The sequence below is a fragment of the Syngnathoides biaculeatus genome, chromosome 16 (assembly GCF_019802595.1).
Source record: "Syngnathoides biaculeatus isolate LvHL_M chromosome 16, ASM1980259v1, whole genome shotgun sequence".
NCBI classification, from domain to species: Eukaryota; Metazoa; Chordata; class Actinopteri; order Syngnathiformes; family Syngnathidae; genus Syngnathoides; species Syngnathoides biaculeatus.
In genome coordinates this window covers 16,096,852-16,118,473 of record NC_084655.1, presented here as the reverse complement: position 1 = coordinate 16,118,473, position 21,622 = coordinate 16,096,852, and the positions used below count along the sequence as shown (strand labels likewise).

Genomic DNA, 21,622 nt, shown 5'->3' with positions numbered 1-21,622 from the left:
AAGTGACGTTTTGAATATGTAGTTCGCCCACGCCCATATAACCGATTACCGTTGGTACAGTAGTCGTTCTGCATCAAAATCAGACGATTTACACCCTTTAGCGAATGTATTTTTACTTCATGTCAGAAATTACCACAAATCAACTGCGTGGTATATTTTCTTGCCTGGTGACATCGTTGTTAGTACTTGTTAAATCACAGTATTTGGGCTGTAGCCATTTAACGTTTACGTTATCGCTCTGTGCATTAATTCTTTAACATATACGGGAGTTTTTCTTTTCTTATAGTGAAACGAAGAAGTGGCTTTTTTATGCTTTCAGTCACTTCTCTTCTTGTTCTGTGTAATCTACCACTACCGGGTAAATATGCGGTCACCAAAAGAGTCGAGGAACGAAGTCTTGGAGGACATTTATTAATGCTGCTTCGGCTATGGATGACGTAAGGACAAATAAAGGGGCCTCAGCCGGTCAAGATGGGGAACAAAGTGACGCCTCGAGTCCAGAGCTTCACAGGTAAGACTACGGTCACCTTTTATAATGCTGTCCAAATGTAATGCAATATTTACCTCCCTTTATTGAGTCAAAGCACATTTTGTATTCGAAAAATTCTCATCTATCAAGCCTTTATCTGAGCCGCTTATCCTCACAGGAGTGCTGGCACCTATAACAGCTATCTTTGGGCAGGAGCTAAGCAGGGTGTGCCCACACCCCGAACTCGTTGCCAGTCAATCTCAGGGCACATGGAAACAAACAACCACTTGCACTCGCAGTCCCACTATTCAATTAATATGACTCACAAATTGGCTTAGTAGGAAATCTTGGTTTGTTAGTTGGTATTAAAGGTATTATCAGGAAGAGGTGGACAAAAAGCTTTATTGTACCTTCTGCCATTTTGTAGATCTGTATGTAATGGTTCTGAATGTCACTAAATGTTGGTGGCTTAGATAGATGACCAACTTCGTTATGTATAGTTAATAGATTTAAACATTTGGATTTCCTACAGTCCCCCTGATGTTGCCTCGTCTTCTGAGACCAGTGGACTGTTGTCATTGCCATGGGAGATGGTAACCCAGATCGCTTCACACCTTCCAGCTCACTGTATCATCTCTGTGCTCCCAAAGGTGAGTCATAAAAGGTTTTGACTCATCTTTTTATCCATTTTGGCCATTCAGAGAAGGAACAGGACAAACGAGCATTTACAATACCTGCACCCCGATGGACAGTTTAGACTTCGGTTAACCCAAGAAGCATGTTTTTCGAGTGTGAGCCTACATTCAAACCCAGAATCTCTCAAGTGTGAACCATTCCACCAGACTGTTGGTACACTTTTTACACAACTCAGTTGTATTTGTGCAACGTCGCGCCACAGAAAAGTCACATCAAGGCAGTTTCCATTAGGAGTTAAACACAATCTTCAAAATGAAATCCAAGAATTTAACTTAGATCGCTCACATATACAAGTCAAGGAAAAGAAAAGCTCCTAAAGAGAACATAAAGTTTATTCCTACAGGTTACATGAACTACTTGATATTAAAAACAAACACCGTTCGTCCCTCACAGATGACTTCTTACAATCGTGAAAATGAACGTGACGACTACAGCCTTGGTGTTATGCTGAGGTTCAGGCACAAAAATCACACAAACTAGGTCAAATAAATATTTTAATTTGCTATATTGCAAATATGTATTTTACGTTGTTAATGGAAATAGTCATTTTTAAATCTAACTAACAACCAATTGCACACTCCACATGCGATGGCATTTTTGGTTGGCTGCTGGTGGGTAATTTAAATTTGGCTTTGATATCATCTATAACTGTGGATTAGCTGGTAAAGCGTTGGCCTCACAGTTCTCAAATAGACACTATTTTGTTAGAAAGTAAAAGTATTGTTAAATGTTATTGTTGAATGCAGAAATACAAATTTGTGTTCTCTCTAGCGGTGCAATTATTTCATTCATGTAACAGGCTATAGTTTTTAATACGTTAAATTTAAATAGAAATCATACACCATGTTATCCTCACCTTAGATGCAAAAGGGTTTTTTGTGGCTCCCACAGTTTTATCTATCTATCTATCTATCTATCTATCTATCTATCTATCTATCTATCTATCATGGGAGATTATTGAAATGGCTCTTGAGTATTAAGGGTTGATGACTCCTGGTAGAGTTGGTAATAGCTGTTATGGTATTTTATTATAAATTTGACCATAATGACAATCTCTGTGCATCTTCTTATTTCAGGTCTGTTGTGCTTTGCGCAATGTCGGGAAGGACAATACTGCCTGGCAGCTGCGTGCACGCAGACTCATTGGATCAAAAGCCATCTTCCCAGTGGGGCCAAGGGAAGGCTTTGATTGGCCCATTGCTTGCTTGGAGATGGAGGAACTGATTACCTGCTGGACTGGAGTGGCACAGGTTGTGGCCAAAGAGCACCAAGCTGATGGGGTGGACCCGGAAGGAGTGGGCCAGGAACGAAGGCCTTTGGAAGATGGGCGAGCGGTTGAGGAACAACAAGACCACAGAGCGGCTGTTATAGGGCCAGAGCGAGTGGACGAGCAGGAGGAAGCGTATGACGTTGAGGAAGGTGTGGTACTTGAAGAAATGGGTGGTGAACTGCACCCCGTTGCTGAGGACCAATTAGTGCAATTGTGGGAACTGCTGGAGGAGAGATTAGAAGATAATCCAGAAGTGCTGGAGGAACATGGGGATCACCCAGTCTTATTGGAAGGCCAAGATGATGCTCCTAATCATCTTGAGGACTTGGCTCATCTTGAGTTTCAGGATAACAGAGGACATGTAGAAACACAGCATCAATCCCCCAGAAGTCAGAACCCACACCCGGCGCTAGAGTGCATCACCCTACTTTCAGGCCACATTGCTGAGATAAACTCCGTCCTCCTCGTGGGGGGCGATGGGGCTGTCTGTGCCACTGGCTCCAGAGATCGGGATGTTAAACTTTGGAGTCTGCAGGCAGACTCGAGCAATATGCTGATGCACACGTTGGTAGGCCAGGGCCACTTCAACACCCATCAGGGTTGGGTGTGGTGTTTGGCATCTCAGGGACCACTTCTGGCTTCGGGCGGCTTCGACAGAACGGTGAGGTTGTGGGACCTCCAGGCGTGCGGGGCCGAGAAGGGAATGATCAGGACTGAAGCTGCCGTCATCTGCTTGTCCTGTCTGCCGGATGTGTTGCTGGCTGGTACATTCAACGAAAAAGTTCAAATGTACGACCCTAGAGGTGAGAAACACCCCTTTACTGGATACCGGGGGTACTCAACGTGTCGATCGCGGGACAGCGTACCAAAAAAAAAAGAAAGACATCAGCCAATGTTCCCTCTAAATTGCGCACGTGCGCAATTGTGCACCGCTGATGCAGTCTATTCGCAGATATTCTGTGTTGCGCGCAAAAAAAAAAAAATCCAATGCTAAGTACAACATACAGCTATTCAGTTTGTGGCATTTTGCAATTTGATTCAATGAGTGAGGGATGACTGGTTGTTACATCCAATGGCACAATTCACATACGTGCTGTAAAAAAACCGAAAAGAAGAAGTCACTGGTTTCTTTTAAGGCAGCACACAGAACGACCGCTGCTCCGTCACACTTTTTCCTAGTTTACCTTACAACCCCACATTCTTAAAGACGTACACTTATTATTACAAATGTTACAGTACCTACGCAGCCCATCAATGTGTTTTATAATGACAGCGTCCACCACCGCTGCTTGAGTTAGCAACAACACAGTCTGGGCAACGTGGAGCAAAGACAAGCTAGACATGCTGCTTATGTTTACTTTCGATATTAAAGGAGAAAGTTAAAAAGGAAAGCTGTTATTTTAAGATGCAGTAACTGTCGGAGTCTGTGAATAATTGAAGAAAAAGTGGTTAAACTGGACGAGATTTTCTCTTTTCCGAGTGGAAAGGTCTGGTCTGAAGCCAAAGTAGAAAGTGCAGGATGAGATGGTGTGTGATTTTTAAATTCCACCTTTGCACAGCCTGATTGAGGATGAAAACACAGACAATACAGTGCACAAAAAGCTAATTCGGTATTTTAAATATCATTTACCCCCCACCTCCCCCCACTACAACCCCCTCCACCCCCGTCGGTAACTCATGAGAGGCTGGCTGCTTGAAAAGTAGATCATGGGGTAAAAAAGTCTGGGCACCCCTGCTGTATACCATACACTAACTGACAACGCCAATGTGTACACTGGCACGACCTCATAAAAATCAATAAAAGTAGAAGTGTAAGCTTTGACAAAATATGGCATTTTCCACTTAATAGGATAGTCATTTAATGCAGACTAATGCCTGGCACAAATGTATTTGTGCAAGATTACATACGATTCATTATTAAATGAAGACCTGGAAGCCCAATATCCTCATGTTTTTGTGGAGTGTGTACTGTAGTGTTGGACTTTGGTGGAGCTTCCCCTGGTTGTCATTCAGAATTTTTTTTCTACAGTTCTTGAACTAAAGATTGCGGATGTGTACGCAGTGCTGTTGTTGCCCAGTGCTTACTGCACTTATGGCAGCAATTTCCACGTGACACTCTTTATTTTACTCAGCCGCTGTTCCCTTGGTGAAAACCCTTACACACCACACCAATTCGGTCCTGTGTCTGGCGGCAGACGACAAGTACATCATCTCCGCAAGTAAAGACAACACTGTGGTCGTCCACGATCGTAGGGCGGACAGAAGGTTGTATAAAATTCGGGTAAGTGTAAACACACGATCGGAATTATAATTCTATGATAGAAAAACGTCCCAGCTTCTTTTGTGTTTTCAGTTGCGCTCTTACCTGCGATCTATGAGCTACAGCGACAACGAAGTATGGGGGGGAGACATCAGGGGCAGACTCCACTGTTTTTCCATGCGCCAGGGGGTCTTAAAGTACCTGTCGCGATTCGATGTGGGGCACACAGCTATGGTCACTGGTATTCACAAGTCACCTGGAAGCCTCTACACGTGCTCCTCTGATTTTACTGTCAAGGTAACATGGGTCCTTCTCCTTCTGCTCATGTAATTAATCGATTAATTCCTTTTAATAATCTCCGTAAAGTGAAAGTCTCCAAACGGAAAGATGCATTTTCTGGCTGGAGGGATGGCTAGCTAACCAACAGTATGTCGTGAACGCAATGGAAAACCACCGTGAACGAAGGCACTCAGTTCTTCTATAGTGGAAGAGAGGGTCGACTTATGCGTCACAGGAAAACTGAAAGGGTGTAAAATAGTTTCATGCTGTGTATCCAATATTAAATACTACATAGTTCTCAGTGGCGGCATGGTGGCTCAGCTGGAAAGCGTTGGCCTCACAGTTCTGAGGTCCCGGGTTCAATCCCAGCCCCGCCCCTGGGGAGTTTGCATGTTCTGCGTGGGTTTTTTCCGGGTGGGCGTTCCAGTTTCCTCCCACATCCCCAAAACATGCAACATTAATTGGACACTCTAAATTGTATGTGATTGTGAGTGCGGCTGTTTGTCTCGTTGTGCCCTGCGATTGGCTGGCAACCAGTTCAGGTTGTAGCCCGCCTCCTGCCCATTGACAGCTGGCATAGGCTCCAGCATTCCCCGCAACCCTTGTAAGGATAAGCAATGAAGAAAATGGATGGATGGATGGATAGTTCTCATTCTTTGAGCATGTTTTCAGCAGTTATCATCAAACGTATAATGTATTTAGAAATCTTCTGTTCCTTTCGGCTTGTCCCGTTAGGGGTCGCCACAGCGTGTCATCTCAGATGAACACGTATTTGTTTGGCACAGTTTTACGCCGGATGCCCTTCCTGACGCGACCCCTCTGCATTTAGCCGGGGAGAGAAGCTTACAACACCTGGTATTCCCGGGCCGTCTCCCATCCAAGTATTAACCAGGGCCAAACCCGCTTAGCTGTCGAGATCTGATGCGATCAAGCGTTGTGGGGGAAGCATGCCCGTAAGATAATAATGTATTTAGAAAGGTGGTGAATTTAGTTTACTGGGTCTTTAATAATTTCTTCTACCTCCCCAAGGTACACATCCCTTGTGGGCCTCCAAAGACATTATGCACCCTGCGCCACCAAGATGGAGTCTCTGGGGTGAGTGAAGGCAGGCTCCAGCACTCGCCGCGAAAACTCGTTAGGATTAGCAGCTAAGAAAATGGATGATGGATATCCAGTATCAGTATAATAGACATTTATTACAGCATCTGGTATATGTTGCTTTATGATGACATTTTTCCCGTCTTCTGTCCGTTCCGGCAGCTGAGCGTGGAGGCTGGAGTCCTGGCTGTCGCCTCAGGAGATATGTGTGTGAAAATCTGGAGGCCGAGAAGGAGCGAGACTTGAGAATAGATGTGGACGAACTTCAATGTCTTACAATACTGCACTGTTAAGTTGTCATAGCAAGATTTATTCATCATAAAAAAAATGTCTGTAAACTATAATCATGAAAAGTATAAAAAAATAAAACCTTAAAAGTATTTCATTGTTGTAAAACTGTCACCTTATGAAATCAACATCAAATAGTTTTACACAATATTACAATAGGTAGCTGTAAATGTGGTACGAATACCACTCATGGTGTAAGGGCTCTCTCAAGTGTTTTGTGCATCCATCACTGAATTAAATATTCAAAATCTGTACACAGTGGTTTACATTTTTTTAATCCTCTACATTTGTTGAGTATCGTTGAGTTGCATTTGACTTAAATACAATACATTACATATATTGGACACTCTAAATTGCCCCTAGGTGTGATTGTGAGTGAATGCCCCGCCTCCTGCCCGTTGACGGCTGGGGTAGGCTCCAGCACTCCCCGCAACCCTCGTGAGGATAAGCGGCAAAGAAAATGGATGGATGGAAAATTCAGCTAACATTTTACAACCACTTGTTTTCAAAAATGTAGTTAGGTGCACTTTTTACCTTTTTTCCCCGCAATAGCTTTTAAGAACTTTCCTATATTTAAGCATGTACAAGTTTCCAAGCTGTGCATAATGTTACAATGTCTTACAATCATACTAAACATACTTTACAAATGATGATATCACATTTTTGAGAGGCAATGTTCTTTGTGGCAGCACAGTGGCTCAGCTGGTAAAGCGTTGGCATCATAGTTCTGAGTTCCCGGGTTCAATCCCGGACCCACCTGTGTTGAGTTTGCATGTTCTCCCTGTGCTTTCGTGGGTTTCTGCCGGGTGGGCGCTCCGGTTTCCTCCCACATTCCAAAAAACATGCAACATTAATTGGAGACTCAAAATTACTCCTAGGTGTGATTGCGAGTGCAGCTGTTTGACTCTGTGCCCTGCGATTGGCTGGCAACCAGTTCAGGGTGCACCTGATAGGCTCCAGCACTCCCTGTGACCCTTGTGAGGATAAGCGGCAAAGAAAATGGATGGATATGCAGCTCTTAAATTTGCTTTAACTGCAGCGTACCAAATGAAGTATTTTGTTAAAAAAAAATGTTTTTAAGATTCCTTCTCTAAGATCATGACCAATCAAACAAGCAAAAAAATATCAAACACCTTTTAGTTGTTCAAAATAAAGACCATTGTGGGATATCAATTTGCAAAACATTTATTTGTTCGCAAAGTAATACGTGTGTGTTAATAAAGCATTCAAATAAGATTATATTGATCAGATCTAGACAAGCACTACAAATTTTGCACCGAGGAATTGAAATGAACATCAAATGACTGCTAAATGTTCTGCTGAGCTGCAAGCATCTGGATTGTGCAGTCTCAAAGCAGCACACAGGACTTCTTATCTTTGAATGGGTTGGAGGAGGCAGCCACGCCGGAGATCAGAGGGTCACTGCGCTTGTTGTCCTGGCAGTACTGGACCAAATCTACTGCTGTTATGGAGATCTAGAATCGAGATGGACAGAAATGTACTTACAACTGGAGGTTTAGTGTTAAATGGCAGATATTTAATCTTCTAGTCATCTGCTAGTAAAATATATTATGTCATTTTCCCTAAACAGCCACACGTACCTTTATTCTCTCCTTAGTTGCCTCCAGCCGAAGCTGCTCCACCACTTTTTGCACCTGAACGAGGCTGTTACTGCAACTCATTTTCCACACGGTAGCTTTTGCTAAAAATATTTGATGTCCTTTAGAGGAATAATAAAATTGAACAGTGATGCTTTGAGTCTGACAGTCTAAAAAGCCTTTCGCCTACCTTTTTGACCTACCCTTTCTCCTCCAGCACTGTAGGGTGGGGGTTGAGAGGCCCTTTGAACATTAAGGGCAACCTGCAAAGGTCACGATGATCACATTTTCCCCCCCTATTTTGGATCACGACTCTGCTTTTATACAACGCCTTCTCCAGTATACACATACATATAAAGTGTAAATCACTGCTGATTTTGGTTTTCCACTTATTCCTTGCCTCGATCTGTGCATTAAACAAATCAATAAATGGGAAACGCCAGAAACATATTGACATGCAGAAAAATGAAACATTCTGTCACTAGATGATGAAGATAAAATTGACCATCCACGTGTTGTCATTCTTACAACAGGTAGGGTAACATGTTTAACTCAACAGTTCTAGATTTCACACCGAGTATATTTGCGAGACAAGTGTTGGTGTACGGTGAGTTTTCAAATTTTTGCATTTCTTCATGTGAAATATGTGCTTGAATTGGCGCAACATAAATTGGGAAACGCTTGTCCAGGCTACTGTGCTGCCTCCTTATTTAACTGCCAAGTTCAAAGATCGGACATGTAAGAAGTGATTTTGGCTACGTTTATCATTCAATTTGTATAAACTAAAAGGCAGAATTGTGGATTTTCTCAAGACCTAGAAAATGTATATACAGTACTGTGCTGTATTAGTATTTTGTGTGCAGAAGCAGTCAAGAAATAAAACTATGAATGGACGGTGAGCGCTAGTGAGCTAGTTAGTTATTTGACAAACACAAATATCAACGAAGAAGAAGAAGACTGAAAAAGAAAAAGGAAAACGAAGAAGAAATTAAGCACGTTGTCTTCCGCCTTTGGTAAACCGGTCATTTACGCAGCTACTATCCGGTGTTTTTATTTTAATTCTTGCGTGCTAAATTGCTGTCTTACAAAAACACACTACGTGCATGTCATTTGTGACAATTTTTATTCTCCAGCCACACCGTCTCTAAAGGTTGGTGAAAGATTTCCTCTTTTTATTGCATTCTTATGGGAATAGCTAAAATACACTACAAGCTAAAATAACCTACAAGGTGAAATGTCGTTCCACTACATCACCTAAGGCAAGATAATATAACATTTAGTGTTAGACATTTTTTAGTGGTGCTATTTTCAGTGTAAAAAATGCCTTGCCCTTGCTACGTAGAAACTGAATGGAAGTAGTACTGAATGATTTAAAAAAAAAATATATATATATATGACTGATTCGGCCATCTATCATCCTGCCCTATATAAAAGTCTTTTACACACATTAATTGATGGGAACTAACTATTTTTGGATCCCGTGTGTCATCAAGCTCCCAATCAGTCAATCAAGATCTCACTTCTGGTTAACTTCACCTCTCTTTCGTGAAAAGTCTGTTTTGGCAATTAGAGAATAGGAAGTACTCAGATGTAGGGAGTATAGTTAAAATTGAATCGGACAAATGAGTACTCAAGTACAGATACTTATAAAAATGTATTGCAGTATAGTACCAAAGTTTTTGTACTTCACACGGCTATATAATGCACATTATTTGAAAACAATGACGAGGAATTGAAGTTTAAAAAGAAGTGATAACACGTAGTGTAGCTACACTAATTTTGTTAGCGTATCATGAAAACCAGTTTTGACTGTCTCAATCACACCTTTCAGGTTTAGTTGGAAGATATGGCAGAGAAGGTCCCTGCTATTGCCCTTGAGGCTGTACTTAAAACCAGCAGTGATTTACCAGAGGATTTACCGAAGGTCAGAGGTTATGACTTTAACCAGGGGGTGGATCTCCATGCAGTGCTGAAGTCCTACGTAACCACAGGCTTCCAGGCCAGTAACCTCGGCTTGGCCATCCAGGAAATCAACCACATGGTGAGGGGTTGAAGACATACAATACTCATTTACTTTGAGTAGCTTTTCATATGGTTTAAGAATTTTATGGGAGACATTTCTGTATCTGCCCCTAGATCGAAAAACGTCTCGAGACAGTTGAAGCAGAAGAAAACAAGTCTGGTGACTCGGCATCCCGCCAAGGCTGCACCATCTTTCTTGGCTACACTTCAAACCTCATCAGCTCTGGAGTGAGAGAGAGCATCCGATACCTCGTAGAACACAAAATGGTGCGTCCGGAACAGCGTGTAGCACGGTGTGAGATATTTTGTCTTTCTTCAAGAACCTTTGTGTTTGCCGTGCCACTGGCCGCCTTGGTCATGCCCGAGTGGAGTTAATCATCTGTTTATTCGTCATAATTTGCAGTTGGATTTATTGTTGTCGTCTCCATTTACCTTAACGTATCTCAACAAGGTTTGATATGGTTCCTAACTTCCTACTCCACCTGCCAGGAAGTTATGTCAGTCTGGTATGGTGGTATTGGTGTCAAATTGGCGGAGCATTTTTATGAGTAGATAATAGAGATATGAGTAATTGAAAATACAAATCTGCTATACTACAGTTGCGCATCACAGATCTAAAATTTGGAAATCCATCCATCCATCCATCCATTTTCTTAGCAGCTTATCCTCACGAGGGCCGCAGGGAGTGCTGGAGCCGATCCCAGCTGTCAACGGGCAGGCGGCAGGCTACAGCCTGAACAGGTTACCAGCCAATCGCAGGGCACATGGAGACAAACAGTTGCGCTCACAATCACACCTAGGGGCAATTTAGAGTGTCTAATTAATGTTGCATGTTTTTGGGATGTTGGAGGAAACCGCAGTGCCCGGAGAAAACACACGCAGGCACGGGGAGAACATGCAAACTCCACACAAGCGAGTTCGGGATTGAACCCAGGACCTCAGAACTGTGAGGCCAGCGCCAGCTGACCCAGTGTGCTGCCCAAACCTGAAATTGCACCGCAAATGACGTGTTTTTGAAAATTTGTCTATAGAATATTGTCAGATTTGTGATGTCATACTTGTTTTGTTGACATGTCCACTTCATGCATAGTCATTTGGTGGCTTGGTGAGGAAGTGCTGTCTCTGAGTGAAAACTCGGGTTGTCACAGTAACAAAGGTATACCGTACGTGTATAATCACATGCTGCAGTTGATGTGATGGGGGGAAGCAGTGGATCTTATGCATGATAGTGGAGGGGACACGCTGAATTCTGCAGGGCTCTAAAAAGGTTAAAAATGTAAATGCAGACGTGATTAAGACAACTGAGAACTGTGTATGTTTCCTTTAACATTCATTATATATTAATTTAGATAAGTGGTGACGTGTATTGGTTCTTACTACTTCAAATGAATCTGCTTTACTCCATGATACTTCCTCTGTTGTCTTCTCTTTGCCTGTTCTTCTTTCAACACACCTTTTTGTTTCAAAATGCAAAATGAAAATTGTTTTGTTGACTTTTGTGTAGGTGGATGTGGTTGTGACCTCAGCAGGAGGCATAGAGGAGGACTTGATCAAGTGTCTTGCTAACACGTACCTTGGAGACTTTAACTTACTGGGCAAGGAGCTTCGTCTGAGAGGAATCAACAGGTTGGTGAAGTCCGAGCTGTAGTTATGACTCAACTATAGCCTTAGAATAAGCGTGTTCCGACTTGTATACAAATTTGGGTTACTGGGTGTAACTCCCGTTCATTCGCTCAGGACAAGGCGTTCCCTTTCACACGTTAGCACGTCAACAAGCTAATATGCCAATATGATTAGTTGCCGTAAGAACTATATACAAAAAGAAAACAAATACACCTTCAATTCATGTCACACAAATAAATGACTTAACACTATAAGCAATAAACACAAGTCATTGACCTTCTGACCAAACAGAGTTAACATATTCTTCTTTTCTTGCTTCTCTTGGTGTTCTAACTACCGTTGAAACCTTGCTGCCGTTCTAACTCTAGGGTGGTGAAGAGGAAGCGCACCAAAAATAAACGTCCTGACATCAACAACATTGGTGAACAAAGTTGCGCTTTATAAAAATGAAATAACAATAACATAAATTACTCTAATTCAAATAAGCCAATAAACAATGAAATTAACTTTAGTATAACTGACACTTATGGCAGCTACACTGGGTGCAAATTGTTCAAGATGCTAAATTAATGTAAATGTATCAATTAAGTGCGTTTCCTACTTTCCCTCTCATTCTACCCTCTCTGTTTCAAGGATCGGGAACCTACTAGTGCCCAATGAAAACTACTGTAAGTTTGAAGACTGGCTCATTCCCATCTTGGACAAGATGTTGCTGGAGCAGAACACAGAGGTGAGTTGAACAGAGCCACCCAAGCGACTGTTTAGTTTATTGTTGACACACATTGTTTCTTGTGATTGATTCTAAATAAATTTAAAATCTAGGGTACCCGCTGGACTCCTTCCAAAATGATCCACAGGCTTGGCAAGGAGATCAATAATCCTGACTCTGTCTACTACTGGGCGTACAAGGTTGTGTTCTTCATAAGTATGTTGACTAATAACAGCTACTGGGTTGTCAGAATAATAAATTTGGATTCACTGGATATTGCCAATCTACACTTATAGGATTTCAAAGAGTTCTGAAAATTCTACAGTAATGCTCAGTTTGAGACTTTTTACTTTGTGGTTGTATTTCGGTTGTGGTTGTATCGGCGACACGGTGGATCAGCTGGAAAGCATTGGCCTCACAGTTTTGAGGTCCCGGGTTCAATCCCGGCCCCGCCTGTGTGGAGTTTGCATGTTCTCCCCGTGCCTGCGTGTGTTTTCTCTGGGCACTCCGTTTTCCTCCCACATCCCCCCCAAAAAACATGCAACATTAATTGGACACTCTAAATTGTCCCTAGGTGTGATTATGGATGCGTCTGTTTGCCTCAATTTGCCCTGCAATTGGCTGGCAACCAGTTCAGGGTGTACCCCGCCTCCTGCCCGTTGACAGCTGGGATTGGCTCCAGCACTCCCACGACCCTCGCGAGGATAAGCGGCGAAGAAAATGGATGGATGAAAGGGTTATATTGTTATACTGTGATGTATAATTCCATTCCACTTTACTGAGAGATGTTTGTTACAGTATGTTGGTTACAGGCCTAACCTAGCTATAAAATATGGACATACTGAATTATAAGCATCTCAAGATCATCCAGTGAAATCTCAAACCACAATAATAAACATATTGCTAAATGAATACCCCTTGACAGTGTCAATGCAAAGTTACAAATGAAGGAAGATTTTCACTCCCTGTTAATTTTGTGTATGTTTGAAATACATGTCCACTAAAATACGGAACAAATAATCGTTTTTAAATGTTTTTTTTATTAGAATAATATTCCAGTATTCAGTCCTGCATTGACAGACGGCTCTCTCGGCGACATGCTTTACTTTCACTCCTACAAGAATCCTGGCCTTATACTGGATATTGTGGAAGGTGAAAGAGAAAAATTGTCTCATTTAAGCCAATATGATGAGTTGACAATTTCATAAATGTGAGCCTGTTCTTTATAGATATACGCAGGTTGAACAGTCATGCAGTGTACGCCAAGAAAACAGGAATGATCATCCTTGGAGGCGGGCTCGTCAAGCATCATATTGCCAACGCCAACCTCATGGTAATTTCTCTCTTCTTCCACTATACAACCCATAAAGTTACTTCAACTGGGTGTGGGATTACACTGCGTAGAAACTTTTTTTTTTTTTAACCGAATTGTTTACTATCTTATTCACAATTGACTAGATCAAGCTGTATGACATCATGTCATATTTCATTAGTCGTGAAGGGGTTATTACAAAGTATTGCATTACTTTGTCCTTATTTTTTACATCTTGCGTAGTTTGAGTCATACAAAATAAGAGCCAGCAATTGCCTTGCATCATATTGAGGTTTTTCTATTATGCCCCATTCACTTAACTGCATGGGAAGAAAGAAAAATAATTAGAAACACTCTTTATGAAGCCAACAGTGGTGTTAGCAGCACTTTATTTTTCATTTCTGATACACCTCATAAAGTATCTCATTTGGTACGGTCTAATGATTGATTTTTTTTAAATCAAATTATTGAACCATGTTGATAACATTGTGACTAAAGTGACAATGTAAAAAAGGTAATTAAGTCACACGTTGATGATCCGCTGGACGTTTTGTTCAGAATTCTGTCGCTCATGGTGACCAACTTCCTCTTTGTGTGCCTGCTGTGTCGTGCTAACAAGCTGCCTTTCGTTTAACCATTGGTTTGTGGTTGTAGCCCACCCCCCTGGTTGGCTCTCATGTTCCACAGATCATAATAAAAAACGTGCAAACATCAAAATCAACAGAGTGCTTGGATTTGTGCTTAAATATAAGACTCCGTCTGCCTATCTTTTTGATTACTTCTGCAGGAATATCATGGATATTGATGAGTGGGATGTCATTTCTACATCGTTATAAATAAAGTTCAAACTTGTATTTACACACTGTTTCCGCAGAGAAATGGTGCAGATTACTCCGTGTACGTGAACACCGGACAAGAGTTTGACGGCTCCGACTCTGGTGCCAGACCTGATGAGGCTGTGTCTTGGGGCAAGATCAGAACCGATGCCAAACCTGTAAAGGTATCCGTGTTTATCCTTCCAGTATTGTGCCTTTGAGAAGACTAATGTTGTCTTATCAACTGTTTTATCCAGTATATATAGTTTCCAAAAACTAATTGAATTTGGGGTAAAACATTTTTTTTTCTGAATTGGCATGAAAAATGATGATGATCATAGAACAGAAAATTGATCGAATGCGTTGGAAAGGCTCTGGTTGCTCAGTACAATGATGGGGATATCAGTTTGACATCCCAAGACTTGATTAAGTTCAGCAATAACAATAAAAGAACACTAAATCATTAAGGCAGTCAGTGTCCCGAAACAAGAGTGTCGAGTAACTTTTGGTTGCACATGAAAGAAGTGTGTAATTTTGTGGCAATTTAAAACTGTTAATGAGGAAAGAAAGCGTGTGCCCCTTTAGCTGTTTTAACTCATGAAGGCAGTAGTTTATGCACTGTACTGTGTGTATGTGAGACATGGATATATTGGCAAATATCTTGAAACAAGTAGTTGTGTAGGTGGCGCCAAAACTTGTTGCTCTGCTTAACTTGTGAGAAGCCACCACTGTTTTAAAATAAAATGTTTAAAGTTGAAAATTGTTCATGGATTTCATCAACATCAATCAAATCATATCAATCAAAAGCCTTTAATGTCATATGGTGTGCATACAATGAAATGATGAGTGCTTCTCCACAAGGTGCATACATGAATAAAGTAGAATAAAAATAGAAGAACATCTTTGGTAAAAACAACAGATAAAATACATGAAGGCACAGTTATTGCTAAAATAAATAAATGCACGAAAGTGCAGTTGCATAATATTACATTACAGTACTGTTATGTTCAGTGGTTTTGAGAGTTGATGGCTCTAGGGAAAAAAAACTGTCTTTGAATCTGGTTGTCCGTGTTTTCTGGGACCTGTACTGCCTGCTAGAGGTCAGCACGTTAAACAGATGATGACCAGGATGTGAAGAGATCTTTCCATCTTTTTCAATTTTCCTGTATAGGTGAGCCATTGTTAAATGTTGTCTCACTTCACTTGCGGTCTGCTACTGCACCTTGTTTAAAGTTCAGTTGTGGTTTGTGTTTGATGGAAATACTCAAACTGGTTCGTGTAGGACAGCTCTCGGTTTCCTGGTGATGGTTGACCGCAAATCAGGCTAACTGACAGTAAGTGACTCGTTACGATCGGCTACTCACAAACCGTATGTGTATTAAATTGCCCCAAGGTGGCAGTATTTGCTCATTGTCAACGCCATGCATGCTGACATTAGGGTCACGACTCCAAGTTTAAAGCTTGAAAACAAATAAATGAATGAAAAGCAGTTAACTAACACTCCGTCATCCATTTTCTATAGTTTATTTTCAATATGGTTATGGGTAAGCTGGAACCTGTCACAATTGACTTTGGGTGGGGTACATTCTAGATAGACAATTGACCCCTCCGTACAGGGCACTTAACCACGCCTCCTGAAGTGATGTCACGCCACGTGCGGTGACGTAAGACAAACAGTAAAAATGGCAAATACAATACAATACAATACATTCTTAACTGAGAGAGATGTCGTGCTTCTGATTTCATTCAAATCAAGGATGTATTATAGATTCTAAATACAATACATTCTTAACTGAGAGAGACGCCATGCTTCTGATTTCATTCAATTATTCACACGTAGCAATGTTATGCTAGCGGAGAACGTCTCATTCATTTATACGAGACGTGTATTAAAAATCAAATTTAGGGCATATCTTCGTGCAAACACAGTCTGGTTAAGCTTCGGTCGCGAGCCAGCAATAAATCAATATGTTTGTGCGGTCCAATCATCGCTAAATATCGCGCAACAAAGAATAAGTGTCAATCGTTCACACGTAGCTGTGTTATGCTTGCGGAGAACGTCTCATTCATTTATACGAGACGTGTATTAAAAATCAAATTTAGGGCATATCTTCGTGCAAACAGTCTGGTTAAGCTTCGGTCGCGAGCCAGCAAGAAATCAATACGTTTGTGCAGTCCGATCATCGGTAAATATCGCTCAACAAAGAATAAGTGTGTCAATCGTTCACACGTAGCTGTGTTATGCTAGCGGAGAAGGTCTCATTCATTTATACGAGACGTGTATTGAAAATCAAATATAGGGCATACCTTCGTGCAAACATATGTGTTCCGGTTGATATTAGATGGATTTAGTTGATGATGCGGTCTTCCACAAAGTTTGATCCATCAAAGGCATTTTTCGTACTGGGTCTTCGGTTTTGGAAAGGGTACGAATCGAACTCCACCAACTAGCCTTTCATGATACCTGTCGTCACTATTACAAAGTCCGTGACTACACCTCTTAACCACATTTTTTGTTAAATAACCCAAATACGCGATAAAACGCTAACTAACCCTATACTGGACCATGCAATGTTGTCTGAGAAAATGGCGGGAGCAAAAACGGGCTTTGGTTTATGCAGATCTCTGGCCTCTGATTGGTCAGTGACGCTGATTGCGCAATATCCACGGAGGGGTCAATTGTAGGTTTACTGGAACAAATGCGGGGGAACACATTTGTTAAAATTATTTTTGCTTCCAGGTATATGCTGATGCCTCCTTGGTCTTCCCTCTGATTGTAGCCGAGACCTTCGCTCTCCAAGCTGACAGGCTGACTGCAGGCAAGAAAACTGAATGAATGCTATGGAGCTCTTTGTCCCATTACAGTGAAACACTTTTTCCGGGGGGAAAAAGCGCCGCTTCATGGCGGGTAACCTTGTAAAGCACCGCAGCATTCCTGTCCAATCACTGCTGCCATGGAAATGAGGAAACGAGACCGCATGGTCTCTCTCTTAGCTTTCTCCAACAATATTTACTTGTTAGGACAAGTTGTATTACGCTCATTCAGATTGCCGAAATATCACAGTTGCATGCCTCAGCATGTACCAAAGAAACTGTCGGTTGGACCTTTAGCAGATGCCACTGAATATGAGCCCGTGAGGCCAAAACTGGGTTTATTTTACTTTAGAATTGTATGATTGAATTGAAAAATGAATCATGTGGATGCTTTTCTCGATGATGTAAAACCACCACAACACAATCCTAGATTGCAAAATAATGCAATTTTTTTATGGTTGAAAGGAATATAAGTCCAATTCAGTAGCCCGTTGATGTGCATGCAGTGCTTTTATTTCACCTCTTTGCACATTTATTTGTACGATGTAAATCCAAATTGACATCTGCAACGATGTTAGGTTTTTATAGCTGTTTTTGTTATCACTGAACAAATTACTTCAGTAATATTTGTACTTTCACCATTACAATTAGTTCAGCAATTTTTGTACTGTAATCATACCAAGAACTGGTTACTTTTTTCTTTTTTTGTTTTGTTTTGCATTCCACAATTAGGAGTAAGGCATAAAGATATACTTATAACATAACATTTCCTTTATTTCTCATTCAGTGAATAATGGGTGAATATTTATGACAAAATTATGAAGTGTACAATATAGTGCTTATACGTATTAGGCTTGGTCAGCCTTTGTGGAATCCTGTACTTGCTCTAGCCTGCTTTATGATTATTGGATTTTTTTTTTTCGCCCTCAAGTGGCACAGTTCGCAATGTGCGTCATGAAAGCATAAATAGGAAAAAAATAGGAATATCGACCTGCAGTGTAAATCCAGGCATAAATTGTCAGGTTAATCATTCAGCTGTTTTATCACACTTTTGAAATACTTCCCAGAAATACAGTTCCCTCCCTGAACTGTTGATTGGTATTTAGATATTTTTTAATTTATAAATATACTTGACATCATTTTGGAACTTTACTTTGAATAAACAAACGGAAATAAAAGTTGTCTTCTAACTTGATCGGCGAGAATTCACAACTGGCAGAGTGGCACACCGTTACGTCCGCTTACTTGTTGTTATAATTTGTACTCTCCGAGACACAATACATCCTCTTAAGCTCCTTTTCCTCTTTCTGCTCTTTTCTGAGACAAGCACATAATCAAGTCAAGCCATTTCCCAATGTGATAAATCAATCTGATGTTGTGGTAATAATATTTCCTGTGCCTAATCATGAATCCCATTTTCTCAAGTTGTTTCCCTAACCCATTTATACTGTTATACCTAAAAAAAAAAAAAATAAAGAGGGGTGAGGATTGTTGATGGATTTCATCCTCCGTTTACTGAAACATAATTTTCCCCATGGTGGGTTTTTTTTTTTTTTTAAACCAGGAATGGAATTGGAACTGGGTCACAGTCAACTTTCCCAAAAACCTGAGCCCAAAGTGTGACACACAAAATTGAGTGTTCCTTTCCCACTGTAACAAGTTTTCCATTCATGTCATTTATGGGTCAAGTGCCGCACCCCAACACAGCAGTATCACACTTTTATATGTAATCATCACAACCTCTGAAGTCCACCAAAACCTCAGATCAGTGAGTTTTTTTTTCTTCCATTTTTTTTGGTGAAACCACAATGCAGTAAAAGTGATATTAACCATAGAAAAAGGAAAATGAGGATCTTTCTGCTCTGTAAGGAAGTATGTTGCTGCTCACTTTAATTTGAGAAAGCGTTAACCTCCAGTGAACCATTGATGTATCGACGAATTCACTTTTTTTTTCCATGTGGAACCTAACCTCAATTTTTCACACACAAAAAATCCTCAACTATCCTAAACTTGCAGTTATCGGCATTGTTTTTTTTCTTTAACCCGTAAAATGCTAAAAACACGTTATTTGTCATTTTTACACATTTAGGGAAGCTGATGGCCACACCACTGTCCTCACACATCCAGTGCATTTTTTTCCCCAAAATAAATAAGCCATTTATTTTAATGTGACAATTATAATGTGTTGAAATGATAGTCTTGGGTACTGCATGTATCTTTAGGGTTTAAACTGTTGCTATAGGTAACGATAAAGATTTTGTAGGGGTATCAATTGCAATCTAAAGTAGCATAGCAATGGCACATCTTTAATTATTTCAGTTACTAATAAAACACCACTCGGTATTAGTACTGCTCTAAAAGCCTTCCTCTTCAAACATTGCAATTGTACCTTGTTTATCACAGGGATTTCCAGACGATAGAAAAAAATATGCAAAAAAAAAAAAAAAAAAAAAATATATATATATATATGTGTGTGTGTGTGTGTATATATATATATATATATATATATATATATATATATATAATATATATATATATATATATATATATAAATGTGTGTGTGTGTGTATATATTGCAAAGCTTTATATAGAGTATCCAAAACATGCATGTGAGGTATAGGTATTATTTCTGTCCACTTGGTGTCACCAACATCATGTTTTACACTGTAGTAGCGTGAAACTGTGTTGCCTTAAAAGGCAGGCCCTGGCTTGTTGAGTGACGTTGGTGTCAGCGAATGAGAGTGCGGAGTTGGACATGCTAGCTCATGAAAGCACTGGCTCCTAATTGGGTGACCATAATCCAGTCTGAACAACAGTAGTCGTAGTAGTAGTGTAATAGTCCAATGTTGAGTTAATCAGCATAAATTTTGGCCATCAACGGCATGGGAATGAATGACTTGTTGGTTTATCTTGCTGTTTGTTCAATAAAGTGATTGAAAGTGCACCGGAGGCCTTCTATCCATGATCACCTGACGAGGGATTACAATTCATTTTAACTAATCGTGGTAGGTGCTATTAAATTAGATAGTGAAGTTTACGTTATCCTAGATGCACATTTGTTTAAGACAGTTGTGTGTTGCAATAGAAACCTTGATAGAACTTTTATGACTTCTTTAGATTTATGAAATGATTCCAAATTTTGGACACGGTGTTTTGCTAACCCTCTCTTTTCTCCTGCCTCACGCTTGAGTGTGCAGCAACGGTCCACATAGAAAAATGATAACTATATAGATAAAAATCTGTTATAAAATTATATACTGTATGTACTATTTAAAATAATCTCTTACACAGTGAAACCCCAACAAGTGAACCAGAAAATGGTGACCAATCTGTCTGAAAAGTGTGAATAATTTAACTTTATATTACTTATTTCCTTCACTATCAATAAAGGTTTTGTGATGGTGACAATATGAGCTTGGACCGAATTAATTAACTTTACATGATTTCTTATTAGAGAATAGGGTTTGAAATTAGAATTCAAACAGCGTGACAGCACAGTTGGTTTTGACTTGACTTCCATCCATCCATCCATTTTCTTTCCCGCTTATCCTCACGAGGGTCGCGGGGAGTGCTGGAGCCTATCTAGCTGTCAACGGGCAAGAGGCGGGATACGCTCTGAACTGGTTGCCAGCCAATCGCAGGGCACAGAGAGACAAACAGTCACACTCAGAATCACACCTAGGAGCAATTTAGACTGTCCAATTAATGTTGCATGTTTCTGGGATGTGGGAGGAAACCGGAGTGCCCACACAGGTGCGGGGAGAACATGCAAACTCCACACAGGCGGGAGCGGGATCGAGCCCGGGTCCTCTGAACTGTGAGGCCGACGCTTTACCAATTGATCCACTGTGCCGCCAAAATGATGACCACATCAAAACAAATCTGTTAAAGACTTACATATGTACTCTTTAAAAATCTCTTACACAGTGAAACTCCAAAAATTGAACCAGAAAATGGCGACCGATTTGTCAGATGTCTTAAAAATGTGAATACTTTTAATTTCTACTAGTTTCTTTTGTTCAGTGATGAACAAAAACCTTGCGACTTGTAAGACAATTTATAACGTTAAAACGTTACTTTTTTCCTTCACTATCAATAAAGGTTTTATGATGGTGACAATATGAGCTTGGGCCGAATTAATTAACTTTACATTATTTCGTATGAGAGAATACGGTTTGAAATTGGAATTCAAGCAGTGTGACAGACCAGTTGGCCTTGACTTGACTTTGGTTCCTCTAAAATGTGTAATGGAAGGACTACAGAGAAGGCTAAGGGGTCAGGGGACCTTGTGTGGGTGCTTTATTGTTCGCCTTCGTGTTGACATTTTCCGCTTCAATAGTATTTAGTGGTTTTCAAGTTGGAGTTTGGG

At 40.7% G+C, this 21,622-nt stretch overlaps 3 protein-coding genes across 3 annotated transcripts; 2 read left to right on the top strand and 1 right to left on the bottom strand.

The window, feature by feature from the left end:
* Window positions 1-3: 3 nt before the first annotated feature.
* fbxw9 (F-box and WD repeat domain containing 9) lies at window positions 4-6,572 on the top strand. The gene is made up of 7 exons (XM_061846411.1): window positions 4-511; window positions 1,002-1,119; window positions 2,242-3,238; window positions 4,568-4,716; window positions 4,789-4,992; window positions 6,004-6,069; window positions 6,235-6,572. Exons 1-7 carry the CDS (start codon window positions 429-431, stop codon window positions 6,316-6,318), a joined length of 1,701 nt encoding a protein of 566 aa, XP_061702395.1. The 5' UTR covers window positions 4-428; the 3' UTR covers window positions 6,319-6,572.
* A 957-nt stretch (window positions 6,573-7,529) lies between these two features.
* LOC133514594 (guanine nucleotide-binding protein G(I)/G(S)/G(O) subunit gamma-7-like) lies at window positions 7,530-8,401 on the bottom strand. Its single transcript, XM_061846413.1, has 3 exons — window positions 8,149-8,401; window positions 7,962-8,062; window positions 7,530-7,835 (listed from the first exon to the last, which is right to left on the bottom strand). Exons 2-3 carry the CDS (start codon window positions 8,040-8,042, stop codon window positions 7,710-7,712), a joined length of 207 nt encoding a protein of 68 aa, XP_061702397.1. The 5' UTR covers window positions 8,043-8,062; window positions 8,149-8,401; the 3' UTR covers window positions 7,530-7,709.
* Window positions 8,402-8,908: 507 nt separating this feature from the next.
* dhps (deoxyhypusine synthase) lies at window positions 8,909-18,364 on the top strand. The gene is made up of 10 exons (XM_061846412.1): window positions 8,909-9,108; window positions 9,790-9,999; window positions 10,095-10,247; window positions 11,485-11,606; window positions 12,237-12,333; window positions 12,426-12,512; window positions 13,359-13,464; window positions 13,542-13,645; window positions 14,499-14,624; window positions 17,180-18,364. Exons 2-10 carry the CDS (start codon window positions 9,805-9,807, stop codon window positions 17,273-17,275), a joined length of 1,086 nt encoding a protein of 361 aa, XP_061702396.1. The 5' UTR covers window positions 8,909-9,108; window positions 9,790-9,804; the 3' UTR covers window positions 17,276-18,364.
* Window positions 18,365-21,622: the final 3,258 nt, after the last annotated feature.

Bases quoted from the DNA above. Each gene is read 5' to 3' on its own strand.
- fbxw9 (XM_061846411.1), top strand. From the start codon at position 429: ATGGATGACGTAAGGACAAATAAAGGGGCCTCAGCCGGTCAAGATGGG. The intron at 4,717-4,788 runs GTAAGTGTAAAC...TTGTGTTTTCAG, and splicing joins GAAGGTTGTATAAAATTCGG to TTGCGCTCTTACCTGCGATC. The intron at 4,993-6,003 runs GTAACATGGGTC...TACCTCCCCAAG, and splicing joins CCTCTGATTTTACTGTCAAG to GTACACATCCCTTGTGGGCC.
- LOC133514594 (XM_061846413.1), bottom strand. From the start codon at position 8,042: ATGAGTTGCAGTAACAGCCTCGTTCAGGTGCAAAAAGTGGTGGAGCAG. The intron at 7,836-7,961 runs GTACGTGTGGCT...TCTCGATTCTAG, and splicing joins CAACTAAGGAGAGAATAAAG to ATCTCCATAACAGCAGTAGA.
- dhps (XM_061846412.1), top strand. From the start codon at position 9,805: ATGGCAGAGAAGGTCCCTGCTATTGCCCTTGAGGCTGTACTTAAAACC. The intron at 10,248-11,484 runs GTGCGTCCGGAA...ACTTTTGTGTAG, and splicing joins ACCTCGTAGAACACAAAATG to GTGGATGTGGTTGTGACCTC. The intron at 12,513-13,358 runs GTTGTGTTCTTC...TTTTTTTATTAG, and splicing joins TCTACTACTGGGCGTACAAG to AATAATATTCCAGTATTCAG.